Raw genomic sequence first — 21182 nt, forward strand, 5'->3', positions numbered from 1 at the left:
CTGCAGAGCAAGTCCTCTATTATTTCGAGTGACTGTCTCAGAAGGGAAAAAGCAAAATCAGCTTCACGCTGTCTCCTACCCCCTGCACATTCCAACACACACTCTTTCGGGACATCGCCCAGGGAAAGGAGGGGTAGAGGACCTCACACAATGGGCATTTCAGTCCATGAAGCGCAGCCATTGTGCCTCTCCTACTGTACCCAGGTGGGGGCCCCACCCTGGCACCACCAGCAAAAACCACTGGGAAGCCAGCTGATGAGTCAGACGGGGTTCTCAGGGCAGGAGAGGAAAAAGGGATGCATTAGAGAAATACTTCTAGTTTTAGAAACATTTGCAACTTTATAGCAGCATTGCTAATTATCATAGAGTTTTTGGTTGGTTGGTTGGTTGGGGTTTTTTTTTTTTCATGTTTTTATCCCAGTGTCTTGCCTACTACTTGACTGGTTTTGAAAATGTGCCCTTAAGATGTAGATGAGTCTTAAGACAAAAGGTGTCAACCACATTTTCAAAGAACTGCTTTTTATTTCCCTAAAGCCTGTTCCTGGGAAGGAAGAAAACAAAACAAACAAACAAAAACAGATAAAAATGGAAACAACAAAAGCTTGAAAGGGCAGAAGTAATGGAGATGAGATTTATTATATAATAATAAGAGACACTTTCAAAAAACCACGTGTGTCAAACCTGACTTGGTTATCAAGAATTCTGTCTTTTGTCTCTAACAGAATGGTGGTTACAGAGGGGGAGGGGGTCAGGGAGGACGAAGAGGGTAAAAGGCGTCACATGTATATCGACGGACAGAGACTTGACTTTGGGCAGAGAGTGCACAATGCAATATACCGGTGAAGTACTGTAAACTTGAACACCTCAAACTTATATAATGTTATTAACCAATGTCACCTCCATTATTTAACTTTCTCCACAAATTGTGGTGTAATTATTTTCTTGGGCACCAAGTATAAATAATGTATGCCTTAGTTAAAATCCACTGTTTTTCTGGAACAGCATTCTAGTGGGATGCATATTTGTCCTAAAAAGAAGGTTCAACAACATAAGCATGAAGCCACCCCCCAGCTGTGGACACACACGCATGCACACGCACACACACACAAGGCAGGAAATCACTCCTCTGCTTCCTCACGCCTGCTGGGTGGGGAGGGGCAGGGTTTGAGGCCCACTTGGGATGAGTCCTGTGATGCACAGGAGCACAGCCCCCTCGGACCAAGGGGCTCTCACAACCCACCCTACTCTATAATCCAAAGAGGCATTGTTAAAAACCCAGAATCCACAGGACAAAGACTACAGAACATAAAGTGTTCCCTTCTGCCAACTGTGCATCTGAACGGAAACGTGCCATGCGATTTCAAAAATTGCGGAACTCTGGGCTGGAGGACCCGATCTCTTGTTCCTGCAGTCTCAAGCAAAGTGAACTTGGCATAGAGTAGATGACGGATGGATGGGCAGATAGGTGGCCAGACTGAGGGGAGGGTGAAGGGTGGTGAGGTGGACAAATTGGAAGGGAAGACCACCTAGGGCCAGCTGGGAGGGTGGGTGGTGAGTGGATGAGTAATCAGGATGACTTTATGCACATGGTTATTCTCAGAAGACGGTTTTCTGGGATCTCACCACTCAAGTGTGACATTTCTAGGAAAACTGCAGAATATGCAATGTTTAAATGGGTTTTTGTGGGAAGTTCTCACTCTTCATCGTTAAAAAATAATTTCTATATGCTGATGAGGGCTGTTACGAAAGTCTCATGATAGCTCTTGGGGCTCACAGGCCCAAATATGGAAAAGAACCCATCATTCTGCACTGGGAACAAGTTACAGGTGTGACTGCAAGGGACTGAAAGGTGTGCGGCTAAGTTTGCAGAGCAGACTCAGAAACACATGCTAAAGAGAGGAGGAACCGAGACCTGGGATCTCAGAGTCCCTCGACATTAGGCAGTTCTTGAAAAAAGAAAACACTCTCTGCACAATGTTCTCCTTAGAGCTTACATCATCTTTCACATGTCAGCTGACGTGTGCTTCACAAAAATCCCTGTCCCAGTGGGGTTATGATCTCCACCTGGAAAATGGGGAAACTGAGTCTCAAGGACCCAAGATGCAGTAAATGGAGAAGGCAACACAGGAGCCTGTCCTTGGGCCAGAGCGCATCCCTCCAGGTTCAGGTGATTGTAAATTTCACTGGATTTACACTGGCACAAAGTGCTGCATGTTCACAGAAGGTTGGCAGGTGACAGGGAGGGAGGGAAGGAGGGATATCAGTGCTGGGGCTTCAAAGGATGCGTAGGAGTCTACCAAGTACTTGACCAGAGGGGAAAGGAGGACATTTTTAGGAAAGGATGGAAAAAGCAACAGCACAGAGACATACCAGTGTGCTGTTTGTTCTAGAAATGGCGAGCGGCTCGGTGTAGCTGGGGCCGACAGGGTAAGCTATGAGAGGAAAACTAAGAATGACAATAGAAGTAGAAATTGCTTATGGAGGTCAAGTACTACAAAAACTTTACCCTATGGCCCAGTGATTCTGTACAGACATGTATCCATGGCTATATCCGCACATGCATGGAATGACCTGTGTGCAAAGTTCTTTGCAGCGATACTTGCTAGACTAGCCAAGGGTCCAAGTGCCTACTAGTAGAGGACTGATTGAATAAATTGTGGATTATCTCCATAATGGACTATCAGCTGTAAAAACATATATATGTTTTATGTACAGATATTAAACATCCCTTCAGAATGTTATTAAACATTCTGAACATTGCTTGAGGAAAAAAAAACACATTGTAGCCCTTTTCTATAAGTTTAAAATTATATAGTTAAACAATCAAGTTTCAGAATAATGTATATCATGTGCTACTTTTGTAAAAAAAAAGTAAAGGTTAAGTGTTCACGTTTATGCCATTTGCATAAAGCACCATGAGGGGATGCAAAAAATTGACAGAAAGGTTTACATAACATGGAATCCGAGTTGATTGGAAGAAGGGGGAGTAAGACTTCTCACCATGAACTTTTTTTGTATCACTTAATCAGTTAATTTGAATGGGTAATCACTGAATTACCTATTCAAATGTAAAATTAGCCCTGGCTAGTGTTGGCTCAGTGAATTCAGTGCCAGCCTGTGAACCAAAGGGTTGCTGGTTCGACTCCTGGTCAGGACACATGCCTGGCTGTGGGCCGAGTCCTTAGTTGGAGGTGTGCAAGAGGCAGCCAGCTGATGTTTCTCTCTTATATTGATGTTTTTCTCCTTCTTCCTTCCTCCATTCCCCTCTCTTTGAAAGTAAATAAATAAAATCTAAAAAAATGTAAAATTACATTAAATGGTACCTTTGCCCAAATGAATTAAAAATTTATGTCCATAAAAAAACCCTACACACAAATGCCCATAGCAACGTATTCATTGCTAGCAAAACGTAGATGCAACGAAGAGGCCCTTCAACAGATGAAGAAAAAATAAACTGCGGGACACCCAGACATGGACTATTATTCAGCACTGGAAAGAAATGCACTACCAAGACGTGTGAAAGACGACAATATGAGAAGACTATATACTGTATGTGTCCAACTACCCGGCATTCTAGGAAGGGCAAAATGATGGAGACAGTGAGCAGACCAGCGGTCGCCAGGGGCTGAGAGGAGAGGGATGAATAGCGGGACACGGAGGACTTCCGGGGCAGTGGAAATGCTCTAGAGGACACTGTAAGGGCGGCCCCATGCCATTACACAACCGTCCAAACCCTTAGGAGGCACAACACCCAGGGTGAACCTTCAGTAAACTGGGGCAGGTGTCAGTGCTAGCTCAGCCATGGCAAAATGTGTTCCGCACCAAGACATGATGTTCGTAATCAGGGAAACCGGGAGGCGGGGGTGGGGGTGGTGCAGGGTTATATATAGGAACTCGCTGTACTTTCTGCTCATGTTTCTGTAAACCTAAAACTGCTCTAAAAAAATAAGTCTCTGAATTTGAAAGAGAGGAGAGAAAGGAAGAGCGAGTGGGGTGCCAGTTGGGTGGGGTCCCGGATGGCGTACAAAGCAGCCTGGGCTCTCAGCCTGTAAACACAGCCCAGCGGTTCTAAACAAGGCAGTGACAGAGCTGTGCTCCGGGGAAGAACCTGGTGACCCCAAAAGGGATGAGACTCCAGGACAAAGAGGCTGGGGCACCCGTAAGCAGATTGTGGAAGGGAGAGGGGGTGTGTCTGAACAAGATGGGGGTGGTGGGGAAGATGGGGACCCAGGAGAGGAAGCAGCAGGACTCAGTGACAGCTGTCCCTGTGCACGAGGGGACGAGTGGGAATGTTTCCCTCCTGTTTCCAGATTAAACTGTGTGGCAAGCAATGGAACTGTCAGAGGAAACAGCAAATGGGATGGGGAAAATGAACTTGGTTTCGGACAGGTGAGGTTATTTCAGCCGCAGAATATGAATGTGGAAAGGTGCAGAGGCAGCTCAAGACACAGGCATGCAACTCACAAAGAGGGCAGAGCTGCCCGAGACACTAGTTCTGGGGTGTATCAGACCACACCTATTTATGCAAGAGACACAATTTAACCTATGGTGTATTCGAGTAATAATACACCAGGGGCTAACTAGTGCAAAGAATCTATTTCCTAAAATGAAAATAACCATGGCACTAAAATATTAATTAACTAGCCTGTCCCCCAAAAAGGAAAACAGATTTTTGTAAAGTATTTATTTCAGACATATTTATACAATAGTCACCTCTATTCTGCAGGGTATACCTTCCAAGACCCCCAGCAGGTGTCTGACAGCACTGAACCTATGTACACAGCATTTTAGTTTCTTTACAGTCATACCTAGAACAAGTTTATCAATTAGGCACAGTAAAAGATTAACAACAATAACTAATGATAAACTAAAACAATTAAAACAAAACACTCATTCAAAGAACATCAGCACCCCTATGTCCATTGTAGTGTTATTTGCAATCACCAAGATGTGGAAGCAGCCCAAGTGTCCACCAGTAGATGAGTGGATAAAACAACCATGGGACATTTACACAATAGAATACTACTCAGCCATAAAAAAAGAAAGATTTACCTTTTTGTGACAGCATGGATGGACCTGGAAAATATTATGCTAAGTGAAATAGCCACTCAGAAAAAGCCAAGTACCATATGATTTCACTCATATGTGGAATCTACTGAAGAAACTGAACTACCAAGCAAAATAAAGACAGACTCATAGACGGAGAGCAGATGACAGCTAAGGCAGGGGGTTAGGTGTAGAGGGATTGAGCAAAAAGGAAAAAGGACTCATAGACATGGACAACAGTGTGATGACTGTGGGGGGAAGGGAGTTTAAAGGGACTAAATGGTAATGGAAAGAATACAGTAAACATTCATTTGAAAAAATCAATATACTATAATAAAACTTATGTGAATGCGGCCTCTCTCTCAAAGTATCTTATCGGACTGTACTCACCCTTCTTCTTGTGGTGATGTGACATGATAAAATGCCTTATTAGGTCGAGAACTTTTTCACTTTTTTACTTAAAGGAAGCACTTTACAGCTTCCCTTTGGCACTTGCAAAGTGCTAGCATCACTATACTTGCTTGTGCTTTGGGTTCATTATTAAGTAAAATAAGGGTGACTTGAATACAAGCACTGGGATGCTATGACAATCTGAATCCAAGATGGCTACTAAGTGACTGAAAAAACTTTCAACAAAATTTAACACCTATTCCTGGTATTTTTTAAATAGGAATTGATATATATTTTTAAACTTGATAGGGCTATGTAATTCTCGGTCCCAAAGCCAGAGTCTTACTTAACAGGGAGGCATTGGAGGGTGCCCTACGCAGGGCAGGCACAAAGGCAGAGAAGCCCACTATCTCCACCACTATTAACATTGAACCCAAGCCACTGTCCAATCAGACAAGAAAATAATGGGAGAGTCAACAAAGAGCAATCAAACTATCTCCATTTGCAGGTGTTATAGCAATATACCTGGAAAACCCAAAAGAATTGATAACAAGAGTGGACATAACCAGTGAAAGAATGTTAGTAAAAGAGCAAAATGTAAAATTAACAAAATAATCACCGTAGAAGTTTGACAACATACTCTGGGAATACAGAAAAGTGAAGGTGGTCAGACATTGCTGGTGGGGATGCAAAACGGTAGACCACCTCCGGAAGGAGGTTGGATAATATCTAACAAAAACACACACTTATTTACCCTGTGACCAGCAAACACACTTCTAGGCACTGATCCCAAAGAAATACTGACAAAAACTGTTTTATTTAAGCACTCAAAATAGAAATTGATGAATAATTTTTAAACATAATGAAAACACATAAACCAAGGCCAGACACCATGACAGATAAAGTTTTAGCACTGTTCATAACAGTAAAACACTGGAAACAACCCATGTTTCTGGCAACATGGGATGGATTAAACAATGCACAACCACAGAACGGAACACCATGCAGCTCTCAATGAGGAATGAAGACATCTCTGTGTGCCACGTGGAGTGATCGCTAAGATCTGGTTTTAGTTGAAGAAAGCGAAACGAAGAGAAGTGCGTGCACAGGACAGGCTACCGTTCATCCGAGAAAGGAGGAGAGGGCCTGGGTGGATATGCACGGCAGGTGTGTGTACTTCATTCCCCACACAGGTCACTTTTTAATGAAAGAATCAACCAGAAAACTTTCCAAGCATGGTTACCAATGGGCGAAAAAGGAAATGGAGCAGAGGAGAAAAACAGAAGCTAGACTTCTAGGAACACACAGGCATCCCTGGGTTTATTATGCTGCGCTTTGCTGTGCTTCACACCTGTTGCTGTCTTTTTGTTTTTGTTCTCAGTGGCAGCTGACACACAATAATATTTAGTTTCAGGTGTACAACACAGTGATTACACATTTATATAACTTCCAAAGAGATCACCCCCAATCAACCTAGTACTCAACAGAGGTTATGTTTTTACAAAATGAAGGACATATACTCCACCAGCAAAAGACATTGGCTTGATTGCTCTGGTCTGGAACTAAACCTACAACATCTCCAAAGTGTGCCTGTGCCTTGTAGACTTGACTTCAGAACCATGTAAATATTTTACTTAATTACAAAATAAGGGCCATAGCAGCAAACACAGACTTCCCCATATGACCCTGTTTTGAAGGCTATAAACTAACCTAACGCTAAGGGGAATCAACAGAGCCGGTGTGACAGCTCAGACCAGTGAGCAGCCTCCAGGAAAGAAGTGAAGGCATGCCGGGCCAGGCAAGAGGAAGAGAACACAGGCTCCCCGAGAGACTGCAACGCATCACTTACCTCCACCTTGCTCCCCGGTTCGTGATCGGCAGCTGGGAAATACACAACCTCTTGCACTTCATCCCTGGGCCGAGCTGAATTTTTCCCAAATACCACCAGACCATCCTTAGCACGCGGTGGGAAGGCCACCAAACAGCAGCTTGGAGGGGCAACAGCCATGCTGAAAAGAGAGCAGACATCAGAGACAGAGTGGAAGTGGGTCTAACGTGGCACACGCCGACGGTGAATTCTAGCATATTTCATCAGGTGATGTGGTCCCCGTATTGAACTGTGTGCATCTAGCTCATTAGGAGATCCCAGCTGGCAACTGAAGGTGGGGTGCCTGGAGTAGAATTACAAAGCCACCAAGACCAGATAATGCTTAGTATTCCATGGGATTAAACGAGCTCCAGTGGCAACAGGCGGCAGTGCCAGCCAAAAGTGCAGTGACGTCAGAGAAGGGAAAGTAGGTTATTGTTCCGGGAAGAATGCACACGCTCGCTGCAGTCTGCCATAGCAACAAAGAAATAAGTACACATGCCTTGTGACAGTGCCCCACTGAGGTGCCTCAGATCTAGGGGTGCCTGGCTGCCATGTAATAGGTTTTGGAGTGATGGTGGAAATGGGTCTAAATTTAGGTTGAAAGAGACTCCCCTTTTTATATATTTTTACACGGTCTCAGGGGCACAATACTCAAGCACATCCTGGTTTCCCTCCCAGCTCTCCAACTGGCTGGTTCTCCTCTACCTGCTCGTTGAGCACCCTCCCTGCTCGATCCTTCTTTCCTCCTTTAATGCTCTCTTCTCCCTGGGGAAACTTCTCCCCGCTCAGACCTACCCTTGTTGCTTACATGCCAGTGGCCCACACCTGTAATTGCAGCTCAGTTATCTGCTTGCTCTCCCAAGTCAACTGCCTATGGGATACCCAGAACAGATCCTGTCATTTCCCCAAGCCGGTCCCACTTCCGAAGTTCCCACTGCATGACCAGCTCCACATCCAGCCCACAAGAATATTGAGAACTCAGGAACCATCTTACCATCTGCTTCTCTATTGGCTAACATGCCACCAAGTAGGTTCAGTCTCCTAAGTCTCCATGGAAACTGTCCACTTCTCTCTACCTCCACAACCCACCCCTTGCACCCTCACCTCTAGCCTGGATCACTGCTGTAGCTTCCCAGCGGTGGCTTCATAACAGCTATTATTGCCCCTCCAGAACATCCTCCACACTGTGGCCAAAGTGATCTTTTTAACAGGAAGATTTTTTTCATGTCATTTCTGCTTAAAAATTTTTACAGGTTTCCCAAAGGTCTTTGAAGAAAGACCAACGTCTGATGGAGCTCAGGCCCCCTCCCCAGCCTCATTTCCGGCCACACACCCCTCCATTCTCTCATCTCTGGCACACAGGCCTTTCTCCTGACCCTCCAGCATGCCCAGGGCCTTTGCATAGGCTGCACCCTCTTTCTTGAACTCTTCTGTCCCTGCTCCCTGCACCAAAACCATCTGCCTCGTTAACTACTGCTCCTTCACATACCAGCTCAAGTGCCATGCTAATTTATGATGCCAGATGATACAATCAAATCTGAAATGTTGAGTAACTATTTTATTACCAACAATCAATAGTTAGCCTCCCCCCCCCGACCCCAGCCCACCCCCAAGTCTAAGCAGCATGAAGGAAAGGACCATGTCTCCTTCACACATACTGCTGTCAACCCAGCTCTACACAATGTCTTCTGCAGGGTAGACTTTCAATAAATAATGAGCCAGTGTTCAGCTCTCTTTTGTTAATAGTCTGACAAACCACAGCTAACTCTCTACAACTCTTTCTTCTCACCATGTGTCTGCACCTGCTAGAAGGAATGCCCTTCTCTTAGTTTTTGTGGATATCTGAAAAAAATCTGATTCAAAATCAGATTTTTTCTTTCAAAAAACCATCTATAAAAAAAACCTTGGTCATTTCTCAGCATCCATAAGCACTACGGTATCCAGTTCCTTTCAGGATAATGTGCACTTGTTGCTTGTAAGTGTACTGCCTCCTCTCCACAGAAAGCTCCCTTAGGGCAGGAGCCAAGCCACCCAACTACAGTTGCTCTTTCCCCTGCCCCCGTGTCATAGGCACTCAACAAACATTCTCTATCAAGCCAACTATAATATTTGTGTCATTAGTCACCCAACTTAAATGTATTTTATCTTACAAATCCAAACTGCAAGTGAGAAGTAAAGTAATGTTCTCAGAAAAGCAACTGGGATTTGAATCTCAGCTCCACTACCTAAATACAACTGTGTGACCCTGAGCAAATCACTTTCCCTCTCTGAGCCTAGGTTTTCTCTCCTGCAGAAGTTTTGCCCCAGCACACAAGTTTATCATGAGTATCAAAAGACATGATGTTGGACAACATAGTTTACAAACTGTCAAGGCTACAGGACTGTAAGATGTTTTATTTGGGGTTTGATTGTTCAAATAGAGCAGCATCTCAACATTTCTGTTCAGCAAGCCAATCAAAACCAACTCTCCTCACTCATAACTGGAGCTTACCAAATTGCAGAGTCAGCAACGTTCTGTGTTTAGAAACACTTGGTGAGGGACCACCTTGGTCTGTCTGCTGCATCCAGGCTACTTTAATGTACCTGTACTTGCACACCCAGGGCTGTGAGAGTTCTTCCCTGCCTTGCTCATGGTAACTCTGTGCACAATTCCCTCTGGGCTCAGAGAAATGGGCCCTCTCCCCTTTGTGAGAAAGAAAAGGCAGGAAGATAAAGAGACTCCAGTTCTTTCTCCCCTTAACGCCTCCAATTTTCACAAACACTGCATTATCTTCAGACTGCAGGGGTAGAGAGAAAGAAACAAAGACTCTGCATGTAAGGAAGACCCAGGATGATGATGAGATTAAATGCCCAGACAGAGAGTTCCTAGAACCAGGGGGTGGGAGCAATGACTGGCTGAGCCGGATGAAGTGAAACGGACCCAGAAGAAGATACGATGGAGAAAGGACGCCTTCAGCAGGGCCTGTCTGCCCCTGGTATGTAATATCACTTCCCCTCCTCCCCTGTTATTGGACCATTTCAAAAGTACCACTCATCCATGCCTCAAAAGTAGGCCTCATCTGTGAGAAAAGCTTACTTTATTTGATCCTCAAAAATAGAAGGAATCTACTGGTCTTGAAGTTATGAGATGTATCTACAGAAAATCAATAAAACCAGAGCGATTTCAACAAGCACCCCCTCTTCAGCCAGGACATCTGCGTGGTCAGCTTGACCGAGTCACCTGGGTCACGTGGCCACAGCGAGGATGTAGGCGACAGAAGCCCAGGGGCATTGGGTCAGGAAGGCTGATTTTCCACGGAGTTTTGTGAGTCATTGGGAATGCCAGAAGGAAGCTGAATTTTAATATTGTTGTTATCATTGTTGTTGTTGTTTTAATGCAAGAAGAACCAGCAAGCTGTGGGTCAGAACAAGCAGCCAACTAGCCGAAGCTAACCATCCACTTATTTCTCCTGGATCACCATTCCACACTGAAGCTGCAGCGATGGCTTCACTGATCCTTTCCTACTCTCTCGACCAGTGCTGGGCAGAAGAGCTCCCTACAATGATAGGGACGCCCCATCTCTAACCATCCAATACGGTGCCTACTACACTCATGTGGCTATTGAAGTGCAGTTAGCGTGATTAGAAAAATGAACTTTTAATCTTATCACAAACTTTAATTTGTTTAAATTTAAATAGTCACATGTGGGTAGTAGGAAGTCTCCGCATTATAACTTCCCAATAAACTGAGAAATGAAGATTTTCATACTGAGGCTTCTCATGGTCCCATGAGTACTTACTTGTGAAATCACCCACTTAGTCTAATGACAAAATGTGCTGTCATCCATATAACATGAACTAGCAAAGAGGAAGCAGGACACTTTCAGAAGAGACTGAAGAAAAGCAATATTGGGAAGCAGCTCTTTTCTGCAGAAACTAAGGTGATCAGAGCCCTGGAGGCCAAGTCCATTTTCTTTAATGTAAACCTCATACTCCCAACTCCAAGTACACAGGGAAGGTGGTCCTCATTGCTTTCTGGAAAACCTCTGGGCACTTTCCAGGTCAATTCTTCCTTTCATCTCTGCCCTGAATGAACTTTTGATCCTTTCACTTCTCTTCAAACCTCCGACCACTTCCTCTAAGCTGGTATCTCACCTCTTATTCCACAAAGGACAGAGGCTGGGGAGGAAGACGGTCTCAGAGAGATAATATGCAGGTTTGAAGGCCCTGTGGCTGGGGAAAAGGGGAGGAGTGAATAAGTTAAAAAAAAAAAAAAAACAGTGAAGCTGAGGCTGGAGAGAATCAGGGAAGAGGCCAGAGAGGCAGACAGGCTGGTCCATGTTGGGTGAAGGTCATGGCAAGGATTTAGTGTCTATCCCAAATAAACACTAAAGCTGCTGAAGGCTTTTAGGCCGGGTTTTAGGTCGGAAGTGGAGCCATTGCATATAAACGACTTTTCAAAGAAGTTCGCTGCAGTAGGGAGGAGACAGTTCCTTGGACAGAGATAAAAGAATTGATAAGAAATTCCATTTCTGTTTCTACCCTAAGGAAATGGTCAGAAATACGGACAAGATTTGTGCATAAAACCATTCATTACAGAGGTATTAATACAGACAAAAACTGACTAAAAGTTAATTGCTCAGCAACAGTGAAATGGATAAAATTCATGCTATTTTACATTACATGGTGAATTACTATGAAACCACTAGAAAATATGTTTGTGAAGAGGTTTTAATTGCATGGCAAAAATGGTTTTGAAAGAAGGCCCAAAATAAATTATTTCACTTTGGAAAAATATGCATGGAAATAGACTAGAAGAAAATGTGCCCCAAATATTAATAGTGGTACTCCAACCACTGACTTCTACGAGTCTTCATATTTTTCTTTAGTTTCCAATTTTCCTACAGGTATTTGTACCTACATGATCACAAAAACCATTTCAAAAAAATAAACCCAGGGGACATTACCAATTTTGGAATTTTATTTTTAAAGAAAAGATTGGCTCTACTTCTGTGTCCTAACACATCTAAAATGCCAAAACTGGCAAAGTTTTATGTAAGTAATATTTAAGATGAAATTTTTTATTTGTCATTATTACAGTTATTCTCAGATGCTTTCTTTTCTTTTCTTTTTTTTTTTACGGCGTGCCCAGTTCAGGGGGTCACTGAAGGAGGAAGCGAATTTTCAGTACAATTACCTACCCCACAAACGGTGGGCAGGACTCACAGACTGGATCCTTAAGGGGGGTGGGGGACGAGGCCAGCAGGCAGCCAGGTCCCTGCTGAGCCTCAGGTGAAATCCTTCTGAAAGTGATTCCAGGAAATTCAATTTCGTTCCTATTACTTATCAAAATAGTAGTTAACATACCAGGTACTCAAAGTAAAAATATACGTGACAAGATAACTCATCTATATACTGTATAACCCATGCATTGTTAAATTTTATTTACAGGATTTTACACTCTGTTAAGTTATGCAGGCCTGACCCAAGAAACACTTGAGGATTTTTCTCCTTTCCCCTTTAGAACCTACTACAGCGTTATGACATGCATATTTTCCTCCCCACAGAAAAACAAACTAAAACTCAGTTAACTCCCAATCACATATGCTAATGTAACAGGGGGCAGGCAGGGGGCCCCCCAAAGAGGAATATTTAATGGGGTCCAGAACTCAGGGTGTCCAGGAAACACTAAGAACATGAGATGTCCTCACCCCAACAAGTCTGAACTGGGGAATGGGACACATGGAGCAGGGCCATTGAGAGTTGTTCTGCAGAGCCACAGTTTTGCAACCTCAGGCATGGTCATTTAACATATCTATAACTTTTAACGGATTTCATGGATATGTTAAGTAGCTGTGGCCATGCTTTGAGTCAGGGGGATGGGAGTGACTTCAACCCAAGATGTAGTTGGGAGGCAACTCCTCCTGGTTACAGCACCTGCGTAAGAGCTTGCAGATGATTGGTTCCATGCCAGGGGGTCATGCCTGTCTGGACATATTATAGCAGCCCAGAAAAGCTGGGGAAATACAGGAATGCTGGCAGGTAAAGCCAATTGTGGGAGGAGTCAGAAATGGGGCTGCAGAGGAAGATTGGTGTTGGGATTTAAACCCAGGCACAGCAGCCATGCAAAGGAGAACTACACAGCTTTGGCAAGGTTTTGGGCCACATGGCTTTGGGGCTCCCTTTGCCACACAGTTTAGGAAGCCAGAAAATAAGATGTAGCAGAGATGCAGAGCTCTCTCCTAGCAGTTTGGAAGAATGCAGGAGAGACACTGCGGGAAGGCAAAGGGTGAAAGGACTCTTGCTGGTAGGCCGTGAAGAGGTGCAATGTGGTTTTGGATTAAGAAGTGGAGATCCCAGCGACACAGCTGATGGTGCTGGGAACCGAGGGAGGCCTGCCAGCCAAGCATGGATTACTGGGAAGAACCGGGGGCTACCTGAGCCATGGACTATTATTTCTTTTCCTGAGATATGGGACCCCAGACTGGGCAAAGGGGAGAAGGAAGGACTGTATGTGTTTGTGGGTGTTTTAAGGAACTTTGGGATTTTAATGAAGACGTTAAGTCACTACTCTTAAGTCTCTATAATTTTTGAATTAATAATTCCTTTCCTTTTCACCAATCTCTGACATTGAGAGCTACAATTTCCTGGTGGCAGGCAAGGTGAACCTAGTACAGGGGATCCCGGAAAGAAGGGCAGGGTCCATTCAGTAATAGTATATCATTCCCCTCCCCTAAACACGGAGGTCTGTTCAGTAGCCGTTTTTGGCAACTCTGGTGGGACTGAGAATCCTCAGCAGACCAACCCCCTCAGGTATGGAAGAGTGAGACTTCGGGATTTTTCAGAGACTTTCAGGAAGTCTCAGAGAATTTCTCCTCCTGATGGCATCGGCCACCTAATCACACCCAGAAAGGTGAAAAGGAAACAGAGTGGGGAAGGGAGCAGAGAGGTGAAATGGTTTGGTTGAAACCCTGTTTCTGAACACTGTTTTGGATTAATGGAGTTGTGGGTGATGGTTTGATTAGTACGCTGTTCCCGGGTTGCCCGTGTCTGCTTACTTGCAGTTTTGGCGAGCCCAGGTGGCACTAAGGGAGCCTGTACTCAGGTTTGGGGAGGAAGAGAACAGCTCTCTTCGGAAATAGACTAGTAGAAGCCTTCCAAAAATACACAAATTTGGATCATCATCCCTAGAGGGTCGAATCTTGACAGGGCAGCATTTTTATAAGTCAATCTGCCCCATTCACAGGAAGCTTCAGAAATTATAAATGGGCCCATGGAGCCCCACAGACCAGCTCATGGGTCCAGGACAGAGATCCTGTTCTAAGACTGATGTTCCTCCTTCCTGGAAAAGCCCTGAGTCACGGTGACTCATGAATGCACCTGTGCAGAAGATGCTATTATGGCCCTGCTTTATTACAATGGCATTATGATAAATTAACATTGTGCAACCCCCTTCGCCAATCAAGGAAAATCATGGGAGACCACATGCGCAGTAGCTTTAAAATAATACAACTACTTGTACGTGCACAGTAAAAGCCTGCCAAAACTAGCCAGGAAATATCCACCCTTTAAAAATAGAATCCCTCCAGCCCATGAGGTCAATCTCTGCTCAGAGTTGGCCTGCTCCCATGTTCTGTGGAGTGCACTATCAGTTAATAAATCTGCTCTCTTTTTCTGCTATAAACTCTGTTCAGTTCAATTCTTTGTCCCAATCACCAAGAACATGGTTACCTGTTCCCACCTGTGACACTAATGCAGAAATTTATATTTGGCTTCAAGACAGAGCATAGCCACTGAGAATGAATTTTCAATTATAACCAACTCTACTGAAGCCAGCATTAAAATCAGGGGACAGAGCCGACTCAGAAATAAAGCCACGACTGATGGCTTTTTTAAAAAAAACTTGTTTGTTCTAAGGAGCAATTCTGAAGCCATGAGCTGGGCCCGGGGACTCTAGGCCTGAAACTGCCCCAGGTGTGTCAAAAGCAGTGCTCTCCAAACTGTGTGATGTGTCCTTTTCCGAGGTTATAAAATCAATTGAGTGGATGAGGTTTCGACTTAGTGGATAAGATCAGCACTTTTTTTATGGGAAACACTTTTTAGAAAACAAATATATGCATTTCACATAGTGAGGATAAATGCTGGTCTGAGAAACTTTAAGTTCAGATATACACACAAGTGTGTGTATGTCCTGGGTTGAAATACAAACATTTCTCACTCGCTGTGGGTTTCAAGCAAAATTCTTTAAAAGCAACAGGCTTATTCTACTGAATAAGGCTTCTTTGTGCTAAATACCCATTAGGATTCTTGCCAGGTTAGCAATAAACTAGCAGTTCCAATTAATGAAACACTCCGATTTAACTTCCCCAGATGGTTAAACTGACAGCCATTCCCTACGAAGTATTTGTTAAAAATATTTTAAAGTGCATTTATCTCTACTTCATGCTAAATGGAATAAGCCAGTCACAGAAATATAAACACTGTATAATTTCACTTACATGAGGTTCCAAGAGTAGTCAGATTCATAGACAAGAAGATAGAATGATAGTTACCAGGGGCTGGGGGAGGGCACGTAGGGGAATGGGGAGATGTTGGATGGAAATAGAATGTCAGTGCCATCAGCCACAGTAAAGTACCCTCAAGCTCAATGTCTAACCATCCTTGTCTTCCTTATCAAACTCCTTATAGGATTCAGGACTTGCTCTTGGGAACGAGACTTTAGAACACCAGATTCCCTGGAGTTCATAGCACAGGAGCTGCATCTGCCAACATCCGTCCCCTGACAGGGGGCTGGGTGCAGGCTTGGGGGCTGGACCACTGCGCCCCTGTAACTAGGAGACCACTCACAGAATGTCTGGACAAGGAGGGCGGAAGCTGCCTGGGAGAAAAGGTCTTTGTCTTCAAGTTCAGGGAGCAGTCACTGAGGGGTGAATGCTCTGAGCCAGTGGGGGCCTTCTTTGCCTGCAGCCCACACTGCCCTCCCTGCCTTTTATCTCCCCAAAGCTACAGAGTCCCTCATCAGTCACCTCATCCCATTAAAAGAAAGCCTCAAGTTTCCTGAGAGGGAGAAATGACTGTCTTTATCAGCTTTAGGCTTATTAACTATCTGGCAAAAAAACTGTGACAAAGTGGCTTTTACTGGCACAAGGTAATGAAACTCAAGTGTCCGACTAGGCTTCCTTACTCCAAGCTCCCGGCTTTACTCAGCAGACTACCTAAATTTAAATCCGATGTCTGGGAATTACTAGCCTCCAAACAAAGCAAAGAGGAAATTATGTTTTTTATTTTTTATTGATAAACTCATTTTTTAAAGTATTCCTGCCACTGAACTGAAAACAGGACAAATGACAGTCATTTATAAATTGGTTTTTCTCTTATACACCTGCTACTGGGACAGTAAGAAGTAAATAAGGCATGTGAGGAGGGAGTAGAGTAATCTAACTAAAAATTGGGTTGCAAACACCAGCTGATGATGTAAAGGCACATAAATTAGCTTGGACTCATCAAGCTCTGCCTAAAGATTCTACTAAGTATTGCCATGGAAGGCTCTAGAGAGCAGAGTATAAAGCTTTAGGAGGCTGTTAGAAGGTGTTGTTAGAAGCCAGCAAATTCCAGCTTCTAACAGTCAAGGCGTAGTTAGGAATTATCGAAGGAAGGAAAGGGTGCATTAAGCAAGTAGGCAGGCTTTGGAGTCAGACTGGGTTTGAATCTCAGCCCCATGTCACCTTTCTATGATGGGATAATGACAGGGTTGTGATGAGGTTTCAAGGAGAGGAAATTTGCAAATGCTTACCAAGTGCTCAGAATGCCACCCAAGACCCAGTGAGAGCTCAGGGCACACGAGGACAAGAGAAGGTACGTGCTGTTCCTTTGTCAAGGTCTAATCTGCTCTGACTTCAGATATTTGGCTTTTCCTTGCAGTGTCAAAATGTTCTTTCTTTCATCTTTTGAAGGTTTTCTTCATTGTCACTTGATGTCTTTAAGAGCTGTGAAACGTTCCCTTTCTTCAATACCCAGCCCAACGCCTGCCTCTGAGGGCTCACGCCTGCGGGCCTTAGTGCCGAGCAGCCACAGGCACTCTTCTGAGCAGCCGGGGATGGCAGCGGGGAGGCAGGCTGCACCTTTGTCTGGTATGGCCCAGAGTGTTGGCATAGACGATGTTTATTTTTAATCGGAATATAGCAGCTAACATTCTTGAAATCTCGAGACTGGCCATAGAAATTCTGGCCTTTCTTGAAAACTCAGAAGGTATGGCAACAGTGAGACAGGAGCAGGGTAGAGGCTCCTCCCACATTCTCCTCCACCTCCGGACAGTGGCCAGTGACAGTGCTCTCTCTCATCATCCTTGGGCTATTGCCTTTTTTCCCCCCTTTTCAATATCAGGTCAGTTGCACTCATGACCAATGCCTACTTGGTCCCATGTGTGCAGGGACAAGAGAATGACACACTTTAGAAACAAACAGACCTTTGTTTATATCCTGACTCCACCCGTCAACTGTGAGAAACAGGCAGGTTGTGAACTGTCTGTGCGCCAGTTTCTGCCTGTGAAAATGGGACCAGTCCCCCATTCACAACATAGCACCCATGTTTACCACATGAAAAGCACCTAGTCATAGGGCTGTACATGGTAGGCACGAAATAAATGCTCACTTTCCTCCCTCCTACCACTCACTGGTGATGGGTTTGTCAGCTTCCCACCAGTCCCTCCGATGCTCCTCGGCCCTCTCACCAATGGTTGGCACCCAGCACATCACTCACGTTCCAAAGTGAAACTAAAATGTGCTTCAAGAATCAAACTGGCGTGAGGAAGCCCCTAGATCTAGCCATCAATTTTCAGAGAATACAAATGGTACCATGGGGATGCAAACAGCAAAGTCCAGACTATAAAAAACTCTCTAGGACAAAACTGATTTCTTCAACAACATCATCGAAATCCGCAAAGAAAAAAGATTAAGAGACAAAAGCACTTAACGGATACATCAGCCAATTGCAATACATGGAACTTATTTGGATGCTGATTTTTAAAAATTGTACAAAAACTTTATAAGATAATTCGGGAAATGTGAACACTAATTGGCTCTTTGATGATGGTACAGAATTATTGTTAATTGCTGAGCTATAATGATGCTGTGGTTTTGTCAGAATAAAAAGCCCATATTTTTTTAGAGGCACTAAAATATTTCCATGGGAAATGATACAATGAAAGCAATTCAGGGTAAGGAGGAAGGGTAGGACCTCAGATGAGAAAAGTTCTGTGATAACAGACGAAGCCGATGACAAGTACATAGCAGTTTTTACTGTACTTTTCTCTCTGCTTTAGGGTATGGTTAAAGTTTTCTGTAATCAATAACTTTTAAAAAATATTTTAGAGAGAGGAGAAAGGAGGAAGAAAGAAAGGGAGAGAAACATCAGTGTTTGGTTGCCTCTTGTATGCCCCCAGCAGGGGGCCTGGCCCGCAACCCAGGCACGTGCCCTGACTGGGAATCAAACCTATGACCTTTTGGTTCGCAGGCCAGGCTCAGTCCTCTGAGCCATACCAGCCAGGGCTATAATCAATAATTTTTAAAAAGTAAAGCCCATGATAAGCTGTTCAAAAATATTTTAATGTTAGAAATAGCACTGGATTTATCTAATACAGCACATGTTTTCTTGTAGTTACTACTTGTGAGTACCTTATCTGGGTTGTAGGTACCCATCTGAAGAAGGATTACTGAGGCAGGAGGGATTGGGAGGAACATCGGTTTCACTTGTAACATCAGTGCCCTGGGGGAAGAGGTGAGTTCTTGGTCCAATAAACCCCATATGGTATTCACCAGCCTCAAAGGGCATTTACATTCTGCCATCTTGCCTCTCAATTTTATTTTCAGGAGAACAATTTCCTTTTTCAATTCTCTGCCATCGCAGTGAAGGGGGGTGAACCCCATCTCTGGTGAACTTGAGAGAGCAGGGTTTCCTCGTCCCTAGTGGGACAAACAGGGAGGTTGGAGGCTGTGTGCTTCTCCGTCTCCAGCTTTAAAACTGGGAACTCAGACGACAGGATAATCAGGAAGGTTAGGATTGTTGGTTATGATTTAAATGCTTTGCTTTTTCACTACTTTAAAGATATAATGTCTCATCCAACTTTTTAAAAATACCTTTTAGAAACAAAAAAATGTGCTCGCTTCAGCAGTGCTTTTGCTAAAATTGGAACAATAGAGAAATTAGCACAGCTCTGCACAGGAATGACATGCAAATTCATGCAGCGGTCCACAGTTTTACAAAGGACTGTACGAAATGACTGTGAACAACCATATGCCAATTGGACAACCTCAGCGAAACGGGTAAATTTCTAGAAACATACAATGTTCCTAAACTGAATCAGGAAGCAGCAGAAAACCTGAATAGACTGATAACTACTAGCAAAACTGAAGGAGTAATAAAAAAACTACCGACACACAAAAGCCCCCGGACCAGATGGCTTCACAGGCAAATTTTACCAAGCATTCAAACAATAACTAACACCTACCCTTCTCAAACTATTCCAAAAAATTCAAGAAGAGGGAAGACTCTTAGACCCTTTTTACAAGATCAGTATTATCTTAATCCCAAAATCAGGCCAAGGCACAACAAAGAAAGAAAATTACAGGTCGATATCTCTGATGAACACAGATGCCAAAGTCCTCAACAAAATACCTGCAACTGGATCCAACAATACATTAAAAAGATTATGCACCATGATCAAGTGGGATTTATTCCAAGGATGCAAGGATGGTATATTTGCAAATCAGTAAATGTGATGTATCACATAAACAAAATAAAAGAAACACATGATCGTATCAATAGATGCAGAAAGAGCATTTGATAAAGTCTAGCACCCATTTATGATAAACACTTAGCAAAGTAGGAATAGAGAGAGTATACCTTGAAATAATAAAGGCCATATATGAAAAACCTCCTGCCAACATCATACTCAAGGGGCACAAACTACAGACATTTCCCTTAATATCAGGAACAAGGAAGGATGTCTGCTTACACCTCTCTTACAAAAACCTGAATAGACACTGCTCCAAGGAGGACATACACATGGCCCATAGACATATGAAAAGATGCTCAACATCACTATCCATCAGAGAGATGTAAAATAAAACCACAGTGAGATATCACCTCATACTGATCAGAGTGGCCATCATAAACAAATCAGCAAACAACAAGTGCTGGTGAGGTTATAGAGAAAAAGGAACCCTCATGTACTGTTGGTGCAGCCACTGTGGAAAACGGTGGAGAATTTCCTCAAAAAATTAAAAATGGAACTGCCTTATGACCCAACCATTTCACTGCTGAGAATATACCCTAAGAATTCTGAAATACCAATACAAAAGAACTTATGTACCCCTACCTATGTTCATAGTGGGGCTATTAACAATAGACAAGTGTTGGAAACAGCCCAAGTGCCCATCAGCAGATGAATGGATTAAAAAACTAGTACCATTACACAACTGAATACAATGCAGCAAAAAGAAAGAAGAAGGAATTCCTACCCTTTGTGACAGCATGGATGGTACTGGAGAGTATTATGCTAAAATAGCCAGGTGGTAAAAGACAAATACCATATGATCTCACTTATAAGAAGAATCTAATAAACAAAATAAACTAAGGAGCAAAAAAGAACCAGAGACATGGAAACAGGGAACAGATTGACAGCTGGCAGAGGAAACGGGGGAACAGGGGAATGGTGGAAAGATGGGGAAGGGATCAGTCAAAGAACATGTATGAATGACCCATGGACAACAGTGTGGGGATGACCTGTGGAAGTGGAGGGACCTGGACAGAGGAGGGCAAAGGGGGAAAATTGGGACAACTGTAATAGAATAAACAAGAATAAATAAATAAATTGTCCTTCATTTAACACAGATGCAAG

At 43.7% G+C, this 21182-nt stretch overlaps 1 protein-coding gene and 1 non-coding gene across 5 annotated transcripts in view; one reads left to right on the forward strand and one right to left on the reverse strand.

Annotated features, from left to right (window-relative positions):
• SCRN1 (secernin 1) overlaps positions 1 to 21182 on the reverse strand; it is a 58832-nt gene that overhangs the window by 28875 nt on the left and 8775 nt on the right. For all 4 annotated transcript variants that reach the window (XM_037126488.2, XM_053663622.1, XM_037126486.2 and 1 more), the window contains exon 2: positions 7286 to 7445. In XM_037126488.2, the coding sequence (XP_036982383.2) occupies positions 7286 to 7444 (159 nt within the window). In that variant the 5' untranslated portion in view covers position 7445. The remainder of the gene's footprint in view (positions 1 to 7285; positions 7446 to 21182) is intronic.
• On the forward strand, positions 19439 to 19541 carry LOC119035298 (U6 spliceosomal RNA). Its single transcript, XR_005079764.2, has one exon. It is a non-coding gene; the product is annotated as a U6 spliceosomal RNA (small nuclear RNA).

The sequence above is a fragment of the Artibeus jamaicensis genome, unplaced genomic scaffold (genome assembly GCF_021234435.1).
Source record: "Artibeus jamaicensis isolate MK-2021 breed Jamaican fruit bat unplaced genomic scaffold, CSHL_Jam_final contig_3230, whole genome shotgun sequence".
Lineage (NCBI taxonomy): Eukaryota > Metazoa > Chordata > Mammalia > Chiroptera > Phyllostomidae > Artibeus > Artibeus jamaicensis.